This window comes from Lygodium microphyllum, chromosome 24 (genome assembly GCF_053477565.2).
Source record: "Lygodium microphyllum isolate KBCC chromosome 24, Lygodium_microphyllum_v1.1.10, whole genome shotgun sequence".
NCBI lineage: Eukaryota > Viridiplantae > Streptophyta > Polypodiopsida > Schizaeales > Lygodiaceae > Lygodium > Lygodium microphyllum.
In genome coordinates, this window is record NC_141158.1 from 74,531,154 (window position 1) to 74,551,922 (window position 20,769).

Sequence of the window (20,769 nt, forward strand, 5' to 3'; positions counted from 1 at the left end):
TCACAAGCCTTAAAAAAAATGTGTCCAACATTTTGCACATTGGCCTACCATTTGCCCCCTCCTCACTTTAAAATTTAAGTAAATAAGTATTGGAGCAAAAATAATGGCATTTAACATTCATGAATCTCACCTCAAACTTCAAACTTAGTATGCAATCCCACAATTCAATAGAAGAAGAGATGTTTAACTCCTACTTGCATAATTCCTTGAGTTTGAGTTTCCCATTTCAAACATTAAGTTGGCTATGCCTTTATCAATGCTTTAATGGTTTGGTAAAAACATCAATTCAAGTGCTAAAGTTGCATGCATAATTCTAATTGCCAATATCATGTGAGCTTGGAAAGATGTGTAGAGTTGAGCTTTTAGAGATGTTGGTCTAGTGTGAATATGAGCAATGGGTTTGCCACAAATCTTCCTTAACACTTGAAAAATGGAAGGTCCTCACAAAAAGCTTTTACAGGTGACTAATGAAGAAGCATTTCAAAGGGCATCAAGGAACATATACTTTTCTTCTTTCTTTATTAGATTCTTATGTGATATGTTTGTTTCTCTCTCCATGATGTCAATGTACCCCAATGACATTTCATGCAAGGACCATTGGGCAAATTTTTACTTATTCTTCTACTAAAGAGAGAACAATTGCACAATTGTGAGTGGTATGCAATCTTTATGCTTGTCTATGCATTGACTTTGCTCATAAACTCAATCATAAATGGTAGTATTAATGTTCAATGGCATATACAATTAAGCTATAATTGACATTAGATTTAGATTTGCTTTCCTTATACCTCATGCATTTTACACAGTTCTTTCCTCGACCAAGGTAGCCATGCATATTTGATGATGAGTTCAAGAACACAATGTTAGCCCTATTGAGATAGGCGACGATTTGGGGTCTAAATTTTCAATTGGAAGTCATGGTTCTCTTAGCATCACTTTGCCCAATATTATTGGAACTAGTCACTCATGGAATAATTCCAAAATATAAGCCACATAAAGATTGGATAAGTGCTAGAAGAGAAGTAATGCAATTTGAAAGCTACTAGAGAGGTCTCATCTAGCCGGTTTTTAACACATCACACTTTCTAACATTTGCATTCAGTAGAACATGCATCCTTTTGGGGGTTTATTTGACGGCCCTCCTTTTCATTAGCAAAGCTACTATAACAAGAGACCATGATTACCTTGTCAATCTTGATCGTTGTTTATGAAAAGCCATGATTCAATGTTAGATAAATGGCAAACTTAAGAGAAAAGTCTTTAAATTGAGACTAGGCCCTTTAGACGTAAAGCTTTTAGTTATTAGGGTGGTAAAAATGCATAGAAATATCAATTGAAGTTGTAATGATTGGGAGTTAAAGTTGTGGTATCATAGTTGTACTTTGCTATACTTCTTATGAAACGTATAACTAGTGCTCGAAAAAACTTTTTTCTCAAAAGGTGAAAAACCTTTGGATAAATTTAAGTGGTAAATTACATATGTTTGAAGGTCTTTATACGAAGATTCTTTAGATTTTTAAGGTTTTTTCACATCTTAATTTTAGTTTTAAAGGTAAATTTCAAAACATGAAGGTGGGATTACACTAAACCTAGGTTTTTTTCGAGCATTGCAAGTTACAAGCATTTGTGGATGATGTACATAATTCTTAACATGAGACAACTACGCATTATAAAAAGAACTGCCGTAACCACTACAAGTTTCACTTGTAATAATGACTACCAAAAAAATGTTTTCCATGAAGATTGATGGCTCAGGTGACATGCAAGCACTTGTGGATGATGTAAATATTTATCAACATGATACAATTGCACTTCTTTTCTCTTGGGGTTTCCATGACAACTTTTACTTGTAACGACGGTTGCGAAAAATGTTTTTCATGAACACTGCTCCGACCGCCCACAGTGGCTTGAGCCTATGTTTTGTCTGCGGTCGCAGATTCGCACCGCGGTGACCTTCAAGTTTGTGCTAGGATCCCAAGTTCGAACGATTGTTCTGATTGGGTGAGTTGTAGGATGTCCGGACAACTCCACCCAAGGCTGTTTTGACGAAAACCAGGAAACGCGCACACACACGCGCGCCCTCGAGAGCGGTTTTGCTAAAACAGGTCGGACGCCGTGAACCCAATTTTTTGCTTGTCCCGCATCATTTTAGCTTTTCTGTATAAATGATTTTTCCTCTCCCTTCCCCTTCCTTCTCCTTCTCTTCTTCCCCCCCCTCCCCTCCTCCTCCTCCCCCTCTTCTTCTTCCTCTTCTGCGCCATAGCCGTCTCCCTTCTCTGTTTTCATATTTCCCCTGTCGCTTTCTTAATTTTCTTACAGAGCCAGGTGCCCGTGCCAGGGCTGATGCCTTATCTGCACACGATTGCCGCACAAGAATTCAAGGAAAATTCTACTCCTGTCCCTTCATCTCCACCCTGTCCAACCTCCATCGCCGGAAAAGAATTCCCCTAACACGCGCAGAACGGAGGGAAATCCTTTCACGGTGCTGATAATCGAAGGGAGCGCAGAAACAAGGGCCATAGATTAGTTTACGGCTGTTAAGAACTCTTCGTTCAATTCCGCCTTTTGCACCTTCCACCGATCTTTATTCTTTCCAAGGTATGCGTCCACATGCGGGTTGATTGCATAACACGCTTTTTGGTTCCGGATTATCTGCGATAACGTTTCGCCTTTAATCAGCCCTTGCTATTTTGTATTTCGGGTTTCCGGATCGATTTTACATACTGTTAGATTGAAATTAGAATGTCTGGTTTGGAAGCAAAGAATTGAATGCTCAAGAATCATTCTGCCGAGGCTCTGAACATAGATTTGAAGCCTGGAATAATAGGAACGGCAAACCTGGCAATAATTCAAGGTCTGTTTGTCTGCACTATTTTGTGTTTGCAGTGACGTCTCTCGGAACATATAGCTTGGTGTTGGAAAACATGATTGTACAGTCCTGAAGTTGGGCCGGCTTTCCAATGGCACAGACGGTCTGTGCTGGTCTTTCCTAGGTCATCCAAGCAAGGGCTCTTTCTTTTGTTGTCAGGGGGAGCCTGGGAATGCAAGAGTTCTCCATCTTTTTGACGTCTAAAAATCGAGAGCTGGGATGAGGAATGATAGTGATCACATTGCCCGATCTCCTAGAGCGGGCCGTAGCAATGGTTTCTCGCTTCGTTCTATCCTCCGCAATGTGTCTGCAAGTGCCAGCAATTTAGCCTCCACCGTACGTTCTGCAGGATCATCAGTTGCATCGACAATTTCCTCAGTTGAGGAAGAACGACAGAGAGAGCAGGTAATATCCTTCAAGTCTTGTTACTTCTGTTTTGTGTTGTTTAAAGCTGTACACTATAACATGCACATGGAGAAATCATTTGCAGCTGCCAATGCACATGAACTTACTGTCGTGCACAGTTAAGCATTTTACAGCTCCTCAGCAGGACTTGAAAACAAATATATTAAGAATACATTTTGGGTTCCACGTTTTAGTAGAAAGATGCAGAAAAAGCCAGTACAATATTTTGTAAACGAGCCCCTTGAGACTTTTAGCCCTGCAGCAATCTTTGATTCCAAGTTGGATAGGTTCAGTCCAAAGATATCTCGTGCCATGCTTCTAATTCATATGGGTCTGATTTACTACTATACCAGGAGGACACAGCTAAAAAATGGATCAGGCTTGAGGTTGATCACCCGTCTCATTGTATCATCTTGATGACTGGAAATTAAGATAATACTTTTCAACTGACAGATTAGTTGAGGGTTCAGCTAGGATAAGGCTGCACAGTGTGACGAGTTCTCATACATACAAGATCAGTTTTGGTAATTGAATGAGGATTGGGATTGTTCTGATTGTAGGCTTTCCATTCTTGTGGGCCAAAAATATGTTACCTTTCTATGGGAATTACTTGCCAGCTCAGGTTGAAAGTTTTTGATGGAGATTTAGAGAGCTTGACCTTGAGGTTATCTTCAGTTGGATCATATTGCTAAAGTTCTAGTAATTTTTTTGCAATGTTCTAGGCAAAGTATGTTGTCCCTAATGGCTAATGGTGATTAGTGTTCTGTCTGAATGTTTTACCTTGCTTGTGCATATTGTGAATATACGTTGCTTATAGATCTTTAATGCAACTTTCAAAGTCTTGACATAACAATTATTGCTTATGCATTGCATGCTCTTGTGTGTCTAAATGTGTGACCTTGTTCAGTCGCAAGGCAAGTAGAACTAATGTGTTAGTAATGTGGTGGTTAGCTTTAGTGTTGTCATAAGCAAGGATGATTTTTTTAGATAGGATGTGCATGGAGAGGAACGTGCTTGTGCAACCTTAAAGTGGCAATGACAAAATTGATGGCCAAATAACTTAGAGCAAAGATCAAATGAACATACACAACATGCCCTACACAATTGACTTGTGCTCGTTGTTGCATGCTTTGAAGATCTTAGACTAGACACCCTACACATTCAATGAAGGGGCATTCTTTGAACAAAGTTGTGGTCCACATAGGTGCTAAACTTCAAAATCAGAATGAATCGTTTGTGTTTCATTTGTTGTACACAGTTTACTCCACTCTTTTGCCAGTTGTCATGTTGGAGCAATGGTGGTTGTATTTGTGGATTTTGTCCAGAGTATATGTTGAATTTTTCCTCAATATCCTAGAAGCTTTAACTCACCATAAGATACCCCTGAGTCCTTCTCGATTGACATATATAGCACATTGTGTATGTCCATAAGATGCACAAGGATGTTGTCTTCTATTGACACCTATGGCACATTATGTATGCTTTGACCTAGGATCATTGTCTAAACAGCATGAAATTTATATGTCAGTTTGTTTCACACACGCATTCTACTTTTAATTTGGCAATTTTCATGTCAAGCCATGGTGGTTACATTCAGGAAAGTGATCTAGGGTGCAAATCGAGTTTTTCCCTTAAAAAAAAAGAAATATTTTTGGTTCAATAATGTGCGCTTAGTGCTATTTAAATGGTTCCCCTTGAGCAAGCTCAAGGGCAAATTCTTGTTAGCACAGTAAGTGGCACATGCATAGTAACATTGCACGTGTAAGGAAATTGGAGGCCCAATGCATTAAGTGGCAAGCATAACTCATTCAAGGTTTGCTGTCTAATGTCTAATGCAGTGATGCTACGCACAGAGGATACTTCTTGTCAACTTATTTGGCATATGTTTTTCTATTTGATGCAGGTTTTATGGGCTGGTTTTGATAAATTAGAGCTAGGACCAGCCAATATCCGTCATGTATTATTGCTAACGTATCTAAATGGGTTTCAAGTATGGGATGTGGAAGAGGCAGATGATGTCTGGGAACTTGTTTCCAAACGAGATGGCCCGGTTGCTTTTCTGCGAGTTCAGCCACAGCCCTTCACTGGAGCCACTGGAGGTTTAAATGGAGCCCGGCCACTTCTACTAGTTGTTACTGACAGTGGGCCCACAAACAGCACTAGGAGCCCTGGTGTACCTGTTGGGCTTACAAACGGGTATGTTGGAGTAGGAAGCCCGCCATCTGTGGGAGGAAATATCTTCATGCCAAATGTTGTTAAATTCTATTCTCTTCGTAATCATACATATGAGCGCACAATGAGGTTCCGCTCTGCTATCTATGCTATTCGCTGCAGTCCAAGAATCGTAGTTGTGGCTCTGCAGTCTCAGGTACGATTTGAGCATTTTTTTGCCTGCTATATTCCATGCTTGATTATACTCTGGCAAGCAAGCATTAAATCAGCCCAAGCTGTTTTTTGCAGCTATATTGTTTTAATGCAGCAACACTTGATAGTACATTCAGTGTGCTCACGTATCCCTCACCTCAAGCATCAAATGGACTTACCCTTGGATATGGTGCAGTGGCTGTTGGGCCAAGGTGGTTGGCTTATGCAGCAAATCATCCTCTCGTTTCCAACACTGGAAGAGTGTCACCTCAGCACCTTACCCCTTCTCCTGGTGTTAGTCCATCCACATCACCTGCAAATGGTAGTCTGGTTGCACATTATGCCAAAGAGTCCAGCAAACAAATTGTTGCAGGCATTGTGACTTTAGGGGATAAGGGTTATAAGACATTCTCAAGATATTGCTCTGAGTTTTTCCCAGAAGGGTCGGGTCCCACAGTGATGGGAAGTCCAGGCAGAAAGAGCAGTTGCAATGGACTTCCTGAAACAGATCATGCAGGAATTGTGAGTTATTACTGGTCCTTTCATTGTTCTGGACAAACTTGAAATCCATGTTAGCTGAAAGTATAGTTTGTGCTTTTCAGGTAATCGTACGGGATTATGTGACCAAGGCAGTGGTATCTCAGTTCCGAGCACATGGAAGTGCTTTGTCGGCACTGTGTTTTGATCCCACTGGAACTCTTTTGGTTACTGCTTCTATTCATGGACATAGCATCAATGTTTTCCGTATACTGCCACAGTCAAATGGCAGTGTGAGTTCTGGTGCATATGATGCAAATTCTTCTCATGTTCATCTTTACAAGCTCAATCGTGGCTATACAACAGGGGTTAGTGAAACTCAACTTTGTGTTTTTCAGATAATAAGCATAGGTACAACATGTTAGAATTTGTGGCTTTGTTTGCTTATGAAAAGTTTGTGGCAAATTATTGGCATTTCTTTTTAAGTTGGTGACAGGATCTTTGGAACATTCAATTTGCATCACATAGTTACCAATTTGTTCTCTTAGTTGCACGCGTTTAACTGTTTTATCACCAGCTAATGTTGATGAGGTTTGTTTCTCTATCTTGTGCTTTTGAGATGTGATTAGTGTAGCTGTTGTAGTTGAACTCCTTCATTACCAGCTTAGATATTATTTTAAACTTGATTTTTTAATAGATTGCTTTTCTATGAATGAATATTGGTCAAGGTAGTCAGAGCTGTTTTAACAGTCACAAAACTGTATAGTTCAGGACTGAAATGAACTTGAGCCCTTAAGCTTTCTTGGGGGGATGGAAATACCCCAAACCAGTTGGTTCTTAGGAAACTTGTGATATGGGTCCAGTTCTTAGGCAAGGTTATAACTGTAAAAAAATAATGATGTAATACTTGCACCCTATAGCTCAAAGGTTCAGTAATGATATATGGTGTTCAAGGAACTTTTGGTGCTAGTATACATATAGGATTACAAGTTGAAGGTCTATAGGGAATTGTTGGTTGATGGATTGAATGCTGTGCAAGTTGGAGTTGCCCTTGTCTCTGTTGCATTTGTGGGTTTCTTGCAGCCTCAATTAGTGTACCTTGAGGAGGGGCATGTGGCATTTAGTAAGGTTGGAGTGAAAGTGTTTGGGTGTGCAATAGCATTTCATTCTTTTTTGGGATGGGGAGTGCCCTTTTGGGGTTAGCAGGAGTGATATCTACAATGACTATTTATGCTTTTTGAATGCTACCTTTCTATTGTCTATTAACATGAATACCAAATCCTTAGATGAGATAATATCCTGATTAGTCCCTACTTAAGAATGGCTAAAAAATTCCTATGTAATTTCCGAGTTAGAAACGTCTCTTGCATGGGTTTAAGTTCCTGACCTATCATCTTACTCTTTAGTGTTCGTGTGAATATCTTTAGTGTTCTTGTCATCTATTCACACTTCCTGCTGGTCATCATTGTGCCAGTGTCCTGCTGGTATTGTACTGCACATCTTGTGCTTCATCTAATGGATTCCAATTTCCATTGCTGGTCATCATTGTGCTCTTACCCTGCTGGTATTGTACTGCACATCTCGTGCTTCATCTTATGGATTCCACCTTCCATACATTTTGAGTTTTTTGTTCATGTGTTCTTTCTTTCTATCATTGTTAATACTTTCTCTTTCATGCCTCCGATCATTCGTGCATTCTGACTGGTATTTGATGACTAGTGCTGCTGGTTTGCTGAGTTTTTGTGTTTCTACGGAGTGTTCCAGTCCTCCAACTCTGCCCTTTTTGCTGTTGGTGTCTTCTTGGGCAGCATTCAACGTCCTTCCCTTCCCTACATGGCTATTGACCTCTTTTATTGTTGGATGACCTGCTTTGGGTGCTTGTTTCCCCACATAAAGCTCTAAAACCTTGTTTTTTTGTGTGATTGCTCATGGAGGCTGGATATGCTGTTGGCCAGGCCTGTTTTGCTGTTGCCTGTTGTGCTGAAGACACATGTCTTGCATTTGTGGGCCGACATCATCTAGGGGCTGGTAAAACCTGTGTTTTTGTGTTTTCAGTTTTAGAGAGGGTTTTGTATGTCGGTGGTTGTGATTCATTACTACATTCACTTCATTGTTGCACCACACTTTTGTCTTCTATTACATGCTTGTGTGTATGAACTGTTGAATTGCCGAACTCTTTTTGATTGGGCTGATTTTGACCACAAAGTACCTTCAGTATCTTTCTCTAACTCCTCCCATTTTCATTCACTCCATGGCATCCTTGTATTCTTCTAAAGGTGCTATTTTGGAGGCTTGGTTTGTGTAGTTACCATGGAGGTTACCATCTTTACTTGGTGCTCTAGATGTTTGAACTTTTGCAGCTGTACAGAGAGGTGCCAAGATGAAGAAGGTGAGAGGTGCCAAGATGAAGAAGGTGAAGTGCTTCTTTGTCTACAAGGGGCATCTTTGAGACGGTAGTGAGAAGCTAGTGACTTTTTGGAAGTACAAGTGGCAGAAGGACAAGGGTAACTTAGGCTCTTCATCATCCTTAGATTGCAACTCTGATTCCAATTGTGTAGCTAAGGCTTTGGTGACCCAATAATTGGTTTTCTAGCCCTAGTGATGCTGTCATCTTTCACAAGTTCCAAGCTAGAGGGGGATTATGATAGGGTGGTGGTGGGGCTTGTCGACCTCATCGATGTCTTGATGCAATAACCCTAAGGGAGGCTTTGCTACAATGCGTTGAGTAGTTTGGTAGCTCAAATCTTGGAGTTGTTGTGATGGTCCAAGTCCATGATGGTTTGGTGAGTGGTATTTGCACCTAGTCCATTTCCACATAGGGGACACTTGGGCAATGTGGTTGAAGGTGGGGATCCATGGTCATGATGTGCTTTTGTAGGGCATTAGCAACATCCATTGAGATTTGACTATTTTTATTTCATGTGATCAAGGATCAAGTTTAATACCCATCATATTAGTCTTTTTTCAAGTTACCTTGTGGTGGCGTGATCACCAATTGCTTCGGATGGTCCTAGTTGTTTATTGTTGCTTGTAATATGTATGTATTATGATGTTACAACTTCTAGGAGATTGTCACTATACTATGGGACATGGTGGTGGTTTCTAGGGTTTGTACACCTACCGTCCTTGTATATTGCATGGTACTGATCAACTACATGTGAGAGAGGGTGTTAATTTAGTATACATGAGGGACTTTATGCATTGTGTTTAGCCTTCAATTGGGTGGAGATAGAGGTAGCTTGTGGCCCATTTTAGGGTTTTCTTTTGTAGTCTCTTGTCTCATCTTAGAGCTTCTAAATATGCTCCACTCCTTTCTCAGTTGTATAACATCATCTTGCATCCTTGGAGAAAGGGAGATTGGATGTACTGTTCTTGGTTATCATTGTGTTTGTATTGTCATGGGAATATGAATTTTTTGAGATGCTTTAATCTTGCTAGTAACATTTGATTAATTTAATAATTAAATGTGCAAGGTTGCAAGGAACATGTGATGCACATGGTAGTTATTTCATGGTTACATGCCAAGAACCTCGAGGAAGCAGTGGATGCCAAAGACAAAAGTTGTGACAAGTTATGCCAGCTGGGTTTTGGATATTAGTTGGTGTTTGTTTTGGCCCTAGGACAATTAATTAAGTGTTAGTGGTGACACTAGGGATTAGCATTAATTAATTAATTATTGCTAGTACTAAGGGTCAATTAGGGTTAGAGACCACTTAGGGTTGCAAATGGCCTAGCCAATTTAATTGTGGATGGGCTTTTTTAATTTTTAGGTAGGATTAAAAGGATGTGAAAATTTTAATTAATTGATTGAAAATTGCTAGAAAATGGGATTAGAAGGCTGTCACTTGGATAAAATGCCCATGTAATGGGAGAGAATGCTGTTTGGGGGTTGGGGGAGAGCCATGCAGTGTATGCAAGCCGAGGGAGAGAGAGAAGAGAGGGCCTTGGTTTGTTTTTCTACCATTGAAGGACCTTTTGGGACAGTCAATAGCAGGAGGAGATCAAGCAAAGGCAGGTGATAGCAGCCTTGTAGGGGCTGGTGACAGCATTTAATGAGCCTTTAATGCCCTCCTTGGTAGTAGGTGACTTCATGTGGAGTTGTTTTAGGTAGGCAGCAGCCAATTTTGGGGTTTTCTTGCGTGGGAAGTCAAGGAATTCTCTCACCAGCATTCTCTCACTTTCTCTAGTCTATTCTCTGAAGATCTCAGCATTTCTCAGCCAATTGAGAAGGTGTTTAGTTAGATTTGGTGGACATTAGTGAGAATTCTGTTGTAATAGCAGTTCAAGTTAAAGAAATATTGCAAGGGGTGCCAATTTTGGGGCCAACAAGGTGTCCAATGTCCAAAGATAAAATGGTAATGTGTGCATTTTAGTTTATAATAATTTATTAATTTCTATAATTAAGTCCTTGATCAGGTTTTACCACCGGTGCTCTTTGAGAAAGAAGGCTGGTTTTAGGTATCTTGTTGGTGTTGTTTTGCACATCTTGTGCTTCATCTTATGGATTCCACTATGCACATATCCTGAGTTCTTATGTTCCTATGTTTTTTCTTTCTATTAATGCTCATAGTTTCTCATTCATACTTGTGATTATGTGTGCGTTCTTGCAACTATTGAAGCAAGTACTTTTTCTAGATTCATCTTATGGCCAAGATATTTGACATTTTTTGTAAGAAATTGTACTTGGATACTTAAGCAGAAAGGGATAGACCCTCAACTATTGGAGCACTTTTGTGGGCTTCTTAGAAAGACTTTTACATAGTGACCTAGATAGGTTTTTAAGTGACCGTTCATGAAATTTCATGAATGTGGTTGGCACATTGATAATACCAAAAAGTGTTAGCAAAGACTGAAAGTGCTTATGTTTGGCCCCAAATATATTTTTAGGAATATTCTTGGTTGTAACTTTAACTTGATGACAACCAAATCTTAAATCTTTTTTGTGAAGAACTTGCCCTTGGACTCACTCAAAAAGATATTTTTTTTGTGGGATTTTGGAAAGTCATTCTTCATCCTGATCTCGTTAAGTGCCTTGTAGTTGACACAAAGTTGTTTAGAGCTATCTTTCTTTTCCACCAATAAATTTGATAAAGCACAATGTGAATATTGGGGTAAACCCCTTTTTTTAGTGATTCCTTTATTTGTCTTTCCACTTTGTGGTGTCGTGTTTCACTTAGCCTATAAAGTTGTTTGGACATCAGGTGGTCATCCTTGATTACATAGGATGGTATATATCACCCGTTTAGCTGGTAATTGAGAAGACAAATAATCAGGAAACAGATCTTTAAATTCATTCAACAATTCGATTAAATAAAATTTACCACCAAACTCACACAAAGTCAAAGGCCAAACCTATACACATCACACTTCATTTTGTTCATAATTTAAGTGGATATTTTAAGGAGAGCTTGGTACCTTATTGTCAAAGGAGAGTTTGGTACATTATGTTCACCTTTAATCACAACACTCTGTCTTTTTCAAATTCCAGTGTCTTATGAAATAGCTCCTTTGAAGAGACATTTTAAGACTCCAAATCTATTCTTTGCCCACAACAATAACAACTTTGTGCATGATTTGGGAATTGAGCTTAACTTTATATTCTTGAATCTCAATTTTCAAATTGGACACCATAGAGTTCCATAGTTTACTATTTGGTGCCTCATCATTTAGAGAACATATCGATATCGACTAGATAAGTTGGGGAAGTTTAAGTTTCCTGACGGGTATAATTAATTAAATTTTATGTGGTTGTCATTTATCATGGCTGTAACCCTTTTCACTGCAACAATACCAGGAACCTAATTAACTCATGTGGCCAAAAAGATGGCTGCTGCATGGAAGTTGACAAGCTACACTTTTGTGTTGTCCATATGCAAAACCTCCAAACATTTATACTTTTCATGCCCCTTATTTTCCAAGGTTTGCACTATATTCTAGTACGTGGATTTATTTATCTTTCTTTACCATCTTCCCTGTTTTTCTCTTTAGGCAATTTCAGGTAGGAACAATTTGATGACAAACAATCGAAACAAAATTTTTCTTTCTTTGCCCTATCAATATATTCTTACTCAATTTTAACTCAATCTTTTGTATTTTCCCATGGGTTTGAAAGTGCTCAGCTCCTTGGGTTTTGACTTTATATCAATGGGGCTTGTAAATGCACCCAAGGATGCAGTGTCTTCGTAGTTTAATGCAAATTTAATTGCCCTTCTAAGCTCATAAGTGCACTAAACTTCCGTTTCACAAGCTGTATTAAGCCCCTGTTCCAAATCTGGGTCTTTTGGAAGCCATTGATTGCCTCTAATTTGAGGATTATTTCGTGGACCTCAATGATGGTCAGCAAGATTTGCATAACCTTACTCCAATCCTCCCAGTTTCTTTTCATTTCATTATTGGGAATAAATTCCTATAGTAAAATGGTTTTGAATTGAGCCCAATATTCAAGAATTTTACTAGTCTCTTCAAGTATTCTCCACTATTTATATGCTGTTGGCCTTTTACTAGCCTCAAGAACTTCATATTATGGTGACACATTTTGAAGCCTACAAAGATCCTACTATTTTGGAGGAAGGCAAGAATTATATCTTTGTTTATTTCTAATCCCCATTGAATTGTGGTGGTTTCACATCTTTGAAAACTAGGTTATCCCGTACCCTTGGCTGCTGTTCTTTGGGCTGAATGTCAGAAGAAACTTTGGGTTTAGTGTGGATCTAGTGTCTTGAATTTCTGTTGCTTTACCCTTGCCTTCTGATATTTCAATCAAGGTAGTCAGTTGCGATGTCATGGTGATTAAAGTTTCCATGATCACATGCAATTGCATATCCATGCTATAAATCCAAGTTGTTAGCAGTTCATGTTACCCATGGGTAGCCAAATGGGTCTCCCAATTATGTTCAGCCTCTTCCAATTCAAGTTTTGGGTCAGTCATGGTCCATGGACCATAGGCTGATCTTTTTCAATTGGTGTTTCCCTTTCCCTACCTTCCATATTTTGTTCTTGAAAGTTCTATTTATGTATTTTATTTATTTTAAACTATCATACACTGGAATAAAACAAGACAATTATTTGTATCCACATGTACTAATAGATGTGCAAATTAATGCTTCCCTGATTTGTTTTGTTGCTACTGTAAAGCAGTTGACATGTTGTTGGGCCCAAAACACTCGTATGTACTTCAATTAGATGAAGACTGTTTGGAGAAGATCAAGGGCTGAAATTACTTGAACGGTTCAAAAAGTTTTTCTGGTGTTCTGGGTTTGTAGCTTGCTGTAGCAGTGACATGGGTGCTGCTGTACTGCCATATTGTAGGGCTAAATCTTAGTTTTGCAGATTCGAGAGGTGTTGAGGCTCTGATTGGCTAACATGCGACTGGTTACTGCATCAAATGTAGCTTAAATTGGGTTTTTCAGTCGTACGTGCCTATAAAAACATTAATTGCAATTGTGGCAGGGTTTTGGCTGACATGGCAGTCCAATCTCAGTGGTGGATGCAGAGAAATCAGTTATGACTACAGATATACTCTTGTTTTTGTTGTAAATACAGTTGTCAGGCAGTTTTGACCAATTCGATGTAGTTCCCAGCATTAAGTGCTGTCGTTGCTGGTGGTATCATGCAATTGTTTTTGGCTTTGCAACAGTTGTAGGCAAGTTTCTACTATTTTCCCTTAGTTCTGGATGCTATCCGGCTCTAATGCGAATCACAGAGTAGGTATGGTAGATTGCTGGTCTGATGCAGAATTTAAGGTTTGGCCGGGACAGGAAGGGTGAGAATGTGGGATGTGAACTGCTGATTATGCACCTAGCTTTGGCATGAACTTATTTCAATAATCCGTAGTAAGTTAGATGCATGCTTGCTGCATGATTAACTCAATTGGCTTTGGCCCCTGTTCATGCACATTGGATGGCCAAATCTCGTTAATTAGTTGGCTTTTACCCATGTTCGCACTGTCTCTCATGCATGTGTAATAGTTGTCCCCCTTGAATCCGTAGGTGTATATTGTATAATACATGGATGGTCACAACTAAGGTTTTCTTGTAATTGTCATCATCAAAACTCTTAATAACGTTTTCATGTCATTGGTGTGCCTCTAGGCCAAGAGAGTGTTTACCTTGGACCCCTCCAAACCCCCATCCACACACACCAACCAATCCAACCCAACCAACAACTAGCATGCCCCACCCACTGACCCACACACCCATCACCATCGAAAAAGTAAAACACAGAGAGAGAGAGAGAGAGAGAGAGAGAGAGAGAGAGAGAGAGAGAGAGAGAGAGAGAGAGACAGAGAGAGAGAGAGAGAGAGAGAGAGATTTTTGGTTTGGAATGTGCAGGTTATTCAGGACATTGTGCTTAGTGAGGATAGTCACTGGATTGTTGTCAGCACCTCTAAGGGGACAAATCATCTGTTTGCAATATCACCTTTTGGGGGTCCTGTGGGGCCTCATACTCATGGGTCTGTCCCTGTTGATGGAGGTGCTGCAACAATCACATCAATGCCTTTGGTGCCTTGGTGGTCCAACCTGGGTCCAGTGAAGTCTAGTCAGCAAGGCTTTTTGCCTCCACCTCCCACTATCAATCTGTCAATTGTTAATAGGATAAAATATGGGCAAGGTGGCTGGCGTGAGACAGTGAGTGGTGCTGCTGCAGCTGCTAGTGGGAGGGCATGTGGTTCGTCTGGAGCTGTTGCTGTACTTTTTCATGATGGTAAAGCCAAAAAGACTGATTTGGATCTGGATCAAGCTAGTTTAAAAGAATTGGGACAAAACATTCCAAAACAGCATCTGTGGATACTTTTTCCGTCAGGGCATCTTATTAGGTATGGCCTTCACATGCCTTCCTGGACAGAGGAGAGCCTTTCAGGGGTGATGCCTGGCCATTCCATGCCTGATGCCCTTGAAATGAAGGTTGCAGTTGAACCCTTGCAGATGTGGGATGTTTGCCGCCGTCCAAATAGGGTTGAGCGAGAAGAAAAGATGGAAAATTCTGGTGGACATGATGAAGGGAGCACCATCAGGTGTGCAAGTGGGGCCAATGGGAGATTGTGCATGGAGAATGGTTCAAGTGGAAAAGAAGGTTTGACAGCAGAAGAGCTGCATCAGCTGTTCCTTTCTAATGCAGAAGTGCAGATGCATCATTTTAAGCCACCCCTTTGGGCCAAATCTCAGGTTATGTCATATTAACTTTTTATATGGCTTGTTGTGCTTAGGTATTGCCTAAAAATTCTGAGGCTTCTGTTTTTTGCGAATGCTCAGGTATCATTCCATGTTTTCAGTGGAGCTGCAACTACTGGATTGAATGATGAATGTGAAAAAAGTGAATTTTGTGGGGAGGTGGAAATAGAGAAAGTTCAGACACGTGTGGTGGAGATTCGTAAAAAAGATCTGGTGCCTGTTTTTGACAGGCTTAAGAATCTCCAGTGTGGGGAGGGTATCAGGTAGAACATTTCAAGCTAGTTTTTGATGCGTTTGGATTTAAGTAGTCTCTTTTCTTAGCTATTTTATTATGTGACAGAAATCTGCCTTTGAATGGTACACATTTTCATTCACAGCTACTGGGCGATGATGGGAACCAGTATGGTTTTGTGGGGCCAGATGTTTATGGCACACACATCCATCACTCCAGTAGTGGAAGTAGTTGTGGCTCAGAAGGAAGTACATACAGTGGAGCAAATGCAGTCCCAAATGGTTTTCATCAGTCACACCAAGGTTTGTGTTCTTTCTTGCTCTTCATTTCAGTAAATGAATGAAAATGGGGTCCAGAACATGTGGTTAAGCCAGATAATTCTACACAACAATGAGCATTATGGAAGTCATGTTGGATTGTGCATGAATGCTCTCAGTACCAGCATATAGGTTCATCACCGTATCCTCTAGGATGAGTGGTCTGCTCATAGCTGAAGAATTTTGTGGTGCCAGTGTGCTGCTGTTGGCCTTGTTAAAGCTGCAATGGGCAAGCTCATCCAGTTGGTCTTGTGACTGGTATGGTGTCATCTCTTTTGGTGTTCGAAATGCTCCTCTTTCTGAGCTTTTTGTCTATCTATGTGTCTTCCAACGTTGATATTCTGGGTTGCCAGCCTGCCATACTTTGGACACTGTTTACTGCATCTCACAGGATTGAGCCATCTCTGCTAAAGGAAGCTGATAGCTGGAAATTTTACAGAAGTGTTGCAGTTTGGACCTGTATTTCTTGCAACTTAAGTGGTTGCTTCATTTATCTGGTGCAAGATTGTTGCTCAAATTGGTTCTTGTACCTTTCCCTCACACACACACACACACACACACACTCTCTCTCTCTCTCTCTCTCTCTCTCTCTCTCTCTCTCTCTCTCTGTGAGTGCGTGTCACATTCTCTCTTGACAGCACTTTACTGCTAAAAAGAAGTGGAAGCTATACAAATCAGGCCTTTCCTATAAAGTTGGAAGGTTCTTGCTTGAAGATCTTTCTTTACTAGTGTGAATGAAGTTTATCGAATCATTTAATAGTCGGAAGGTTCTTGCTTGAAGATCTTTCTTGAGTAGTGTGAAGGAAGTTTATTGAAGTCTTTATAGTATCAAGTTCTATGAACTTGGTTGGAGCTTCTTTCTTGAGGAGTGTGAAGGAAGTTTATTGCAGATTCTTTGAAGAGGTGTATGGTGGTGGTGAGTACTTTGCAAAATTATTTGTAGAGTGCACATTATTTCAGAGGAACTATCTAGAGTCAGTCATAGATGGGTGATCAGATCACCCGATTGGGTGGCTCATGAGCTATGTTGTACTGCAAGTCCAAAGGCATATCACATTAAGTATCACCCCTTCAACATGCTATGTTGTTCTGGCATTTGATATGGGAGATCCTATTAGGGTTTGTGATCGTGGTGGCTCTTTATGGTGCCTTGCACGACTCATATGGTGGTGCCTTCATTAAGAACTGTTATTTGAGACTCTAGCTTTGTCTAGTTTAACTTGATGCTCCAAGAACCTATTGACTTGTCTTGATTAGGGATTATTTGTTCAGTTTGGGTTAAATGTCAATACAGTAATGCAGTGCTCAGAACAGCCCTATTTCTTGATGAGGCTAGAGTTTAAACTAGGATATTCATTGCTTTATTGCTTTATGAAGGACATAGTTTGATATGAGAATTTAAACCAAAGAAACCTTGGAGGTGATTGGGTACTACAGCAGCCAACTTCTATAGAGCCCAAGATGTTGTCTAGCTCATTCACCAAATTTTTTTGAAGTCCTTTGTTAAATCTTGTGTAAGATGGCAAGTGCATAATTAATCACTCTTAAATACCAACTTCATCAACAAGAGCAAATAATGTGAACACCAGCACTGGGAAGGAAAGGGGCTAATCCTCCTTTTAGGTTATTCTTCCTTGAAGAAAAGAGAACTCTGGCATGTGACTATCTGTGGGGACCTGGATTCCCAAGAAAACAAGAAAATATCTAGTTAAATCATTCTGAAGATAGACAGCTCGAGTTATCTGCCATCACTAGAAGGTCTAGTTGCCTAGACATCTGGTTTTTTGTGGTGACCAAAAATGTTTGTGCAAAAGAACCATTAGGCACTTAATTGTGAGGGAAGACTTCTTGCATGTATTTCCTCTTGGAGCGGACATATGTAATCATATGATTGGAGGTTGCATTTCTCATATGCTTTCAATGATGCCTAAATTATAAAGTGATTTCCTATTTGTATTGTCTGTTGTTTTATCGCCATCTGAAATCTTGCTGCATGAAGGTGACACAGGGATGCAAGTTGTATGAGGAGTTTGTATCACCGGTACTGTTGAAAATCGTGATTGTGCTTGACATTCCTTTAATAATGTCTTCAATTTTACAGAGTCCTTTCCCATTTGTGTTGTATGTTGTCTTACCACCATCTAATCTTGTCACATGAAGGTGACACAGGTGATGGGGACGTAAGTTGTCTGAGGAATCTGTATCACTGGCTACCATAGAGAATCATGATTGTGCTTGACATTGTCATTCGTGTTAATACTGCATATAACTTTTTTTTGTCTGTGTGTATTTGGTTGTCCTTTCCTTTTAAAAATTTACGTTGCTAAAGCCAAAAGGCAGTTGCTTATTGTTTCTTAGCTGGAGTTGGTTTTCCTAAATCATGCTTTTTTGCAGACCCTTGTCAACTCATGCAGATAGGCTTTGTAAATGATGCTCATACATCCGTAAATTCCCTTCACCACCCTCAGCAGAGCTATCCACATTTGGAGAGGGCTAAATTACAGAACACCTTGGATGCAAAGATGCATGTTAGATCAGCCTTGCTGATTGGTTCTCCACCCATGGATATTCCCAGGCTGTCTGAACAAGATTATTTTGAGAGGGCTCCACCCCTTGGGCAGAAACAAGGAGCAAGTGTTTCTGTAGGCCTTGAAGATGTACAGAAAGGCGTTACACTTCCTGAAAATGGGGTTGGAGGATGTGATCTTGAAAAGTCAGCATATGATAGGGGTGCTCCATTTTCATTTGAAAAACCACCAGACAGTAATGACAGCTCCTATACTGCCAGCCAGGATGTTTTAAGAACTGGTTCTGCTGTTAGCAACAAGGATAACCAGGACGTGCTCGTAGGTCTCAGGAAAAGTGGAGGTTCACCCTGCTCTAGTATTTCAAATAAGGCTTCTGGGACAGCATTTGATGGTATGGTGATCCATGTAGAAAAGTTGCACCTGGCAGATTATGATGGAGCGCTAGAGGATGCTGACAGCACTGATGCAACAAATAGTAAGAGTGAGGATTTTGGAGGTGACCAGGCGGAGGATGGCTGGGAAGGAACCATGTTCCCATTTGCTGAAGGTATTTGAAGATCCGAATCAGAATTTTCCCAATTTGATCAGATCAGATTCTAATTATTAATCCTTTTTTTTGCAGATGAATGAGCTGCTTGCAAGGACGATGGATCGTTTGTTTCTTTTGCTCTGGCAAAACTTCAAATGCAGTAGCAAATTGAAGTTCTCTGCTGCAATCTTGTCAAATCAAGGTTTGCTACTCAGCAGACCATACATATCCTGTTTTCACTGCGAATATTCTTCATGAAAGCCTTGTAGGGCAGCTCTCTGTTTCTGCTAGGATCTGTATATAGCTATGCATCTTCTGCGATTGTCTTGCATGGGGAGGTGTCCTTGTTACTGACTTAACCCATTCACAAAAGATGGCTGTTTCTGTAGTCTTTTTTATGGCAGCAGCTCCTTTTCATCAAGAATTTGAAAAGACCAGACAAGGTATTGAGGTAAATTCAAATTATAGCGACAATAACGTGGGAGACACACTTTCCACTTCCTGAAATCAGGGTATACCAAGATGATTCCTAACAAACCTGTAGCTACCATGTTGAATGAGGCACATTTGTCATTCAACAGTGGACTTGTATATATCATGTAAATACATCCCACCTGTGCAGGCCTGTTGTGCCTATGATTGAAGTGTGTAGCATGGATCCAAAGGGTCCTCATTTGATTGCTACATTATGAAAGTATTTTGGTTCATTGTGTTTAACATGTAAAGAGCAAGCAATAAAAGCCATCCTTATTTTTGTCTAGATGCTGCGGCTTTATAAGCTGTCCATAGTACATGTTATGACTCATAATGGAGTTCTTAATCTGAAAGAGTTCTGAGAGAGTACCTTGCTTGATGTCATGTCAATTTACTGCATCTAGCCTAAGTAGTCTTCCTGCTAAAGCAATGTTCTTGCATCAAAATCACGTGCACGCTTGCAAAGCAATGAAGTCTTATTGGAGAACTCTTGCCCTCACGCCATCTCCAGTATGGAGAAAGTTGAGAAATGATGCGAAGGCAACCATTCTGATACTCTGCTTTAGCTTTTGAGCCTATTGGGACCTTTTCACCATTTTGATGATTGGTAGTTCAATGATTAAAATTGAAAAACTTGCATTGGAGGAAGCTGCATCAGTGGACTTATGATGGGTATAAGGGGGCCGATGGCTCAACAGCTCGTTTGGATTGTTACTTGTCAAAAATCTTGAGCTGGTTTCAGTGTTTTCAGGCTGGGTGAAGGGAGCTGATAGCATTGACTTGGTTTCAATGCAAGGGGTTGATAGCATGGTTCCTTGTATTTCTTTCTTGAGGATGAGTAATTCTTGTGCGAGAAATTGGTGTACTCCTCTGTACAAGGGGCCATGGCATGACACATACTCTCTATTACTGCAGTTGTGATGAGATGAAGGTCACAGGGTTTGGATCGTTTTCCTTAAATCCTCATTCATTTTCATCCTCATCAGCTTGGACGTTGAATTTTAAATTTCGATTAGCATTTTTCATTGTAACAAGTATACAGTTAGATTGTTTTCCTTGGATCCTCGTTCGTTTTCATCTCATCAGCTTGCACACAGGAATTTAAATTCGAATTTGCATTTTTTCCTCATAACGAGTATACATTTTGAACCGAAAATGTTACTTAAAGCAATTTGGTTTGGAGATTTGGATCAACTCCATTCTGATTTGGAAAGGCTTGTGTATGAGTTAACTGGCTTTTGCCATAGATTTGATTGCAGGTATGTTTTCCTCTTATGTTTGGGTCTAATATGCCTCATCTCTCAAACATTTTATTACAGTGGTGTTTGTTGATTGTGTTGTAGACTGACTTTGTAATTTTAGGAATCGATCTTGCAAATTATGGAACACTGTTTTTTTAGGAGA

General features: G+C 40.1%; 1 protein-coding gene across 1 annotated transcript; it reads left to right on the forward strand.

Moving 5' to 3' along the window:
- The first annotated feature begins 2,201 nt into the window (after positions 1-2,201).
- LOC148015251 (autophagy-related protein 18h-like) lies at positions 2,202-19,651 on the forward strand. Its single transcript, XM_087665724.1, has 10 exons — positions 2,202-2,598; positions 2,887-3,274; positions 5,178-5,642; positions 5,735-6,160; positions 6,241-6,483; positions 14,446-15,279; positions 15,367-15,548; positions 15,626-15,819; positions 18,229-18,909; positions 18,985-19,651. Exons 2-10 carry the CDS (start codon positions 3,089-3,091, stop codon positions 18,990-18,992), a joined length of 3,219 nt encoding a protein of 1,072 aa, XP_087521850.1. The 5' UTR covers positions 2,202-2,598; positions 2,887-3,088; the 3' UTR covers positions 18,993-19,651.
- The last annotated feature ends 1,118 nt before the right edge of the window (positions 19,652-20,769 follow it).

Excerpts from the sequence above, each read along its gene's own strand:
- LOC148015251 (XM_087665724.1), top strand. The coding sequence starts at position 3,089 with ATGAGGAATGATAGTGATCACATTGCCCGATCTCCTAGAGCGGGCCGT. Across the intron at positions 3,275-5,177 it reads AAGAACGACAGAGAGAGCAG|GTTTTATGGGCTGGTTTTGA; the intron begins GTAATATCCTTC and ends TATTTGATGCAG. Across the intron at positions 15,280-15,366 it reads CCCTTTGGGCCAAATCTCAG|GTATCATTCCATGTTTTCAG; the intron begins GTTATGTCATAT and ends GCGAATGCTCAG.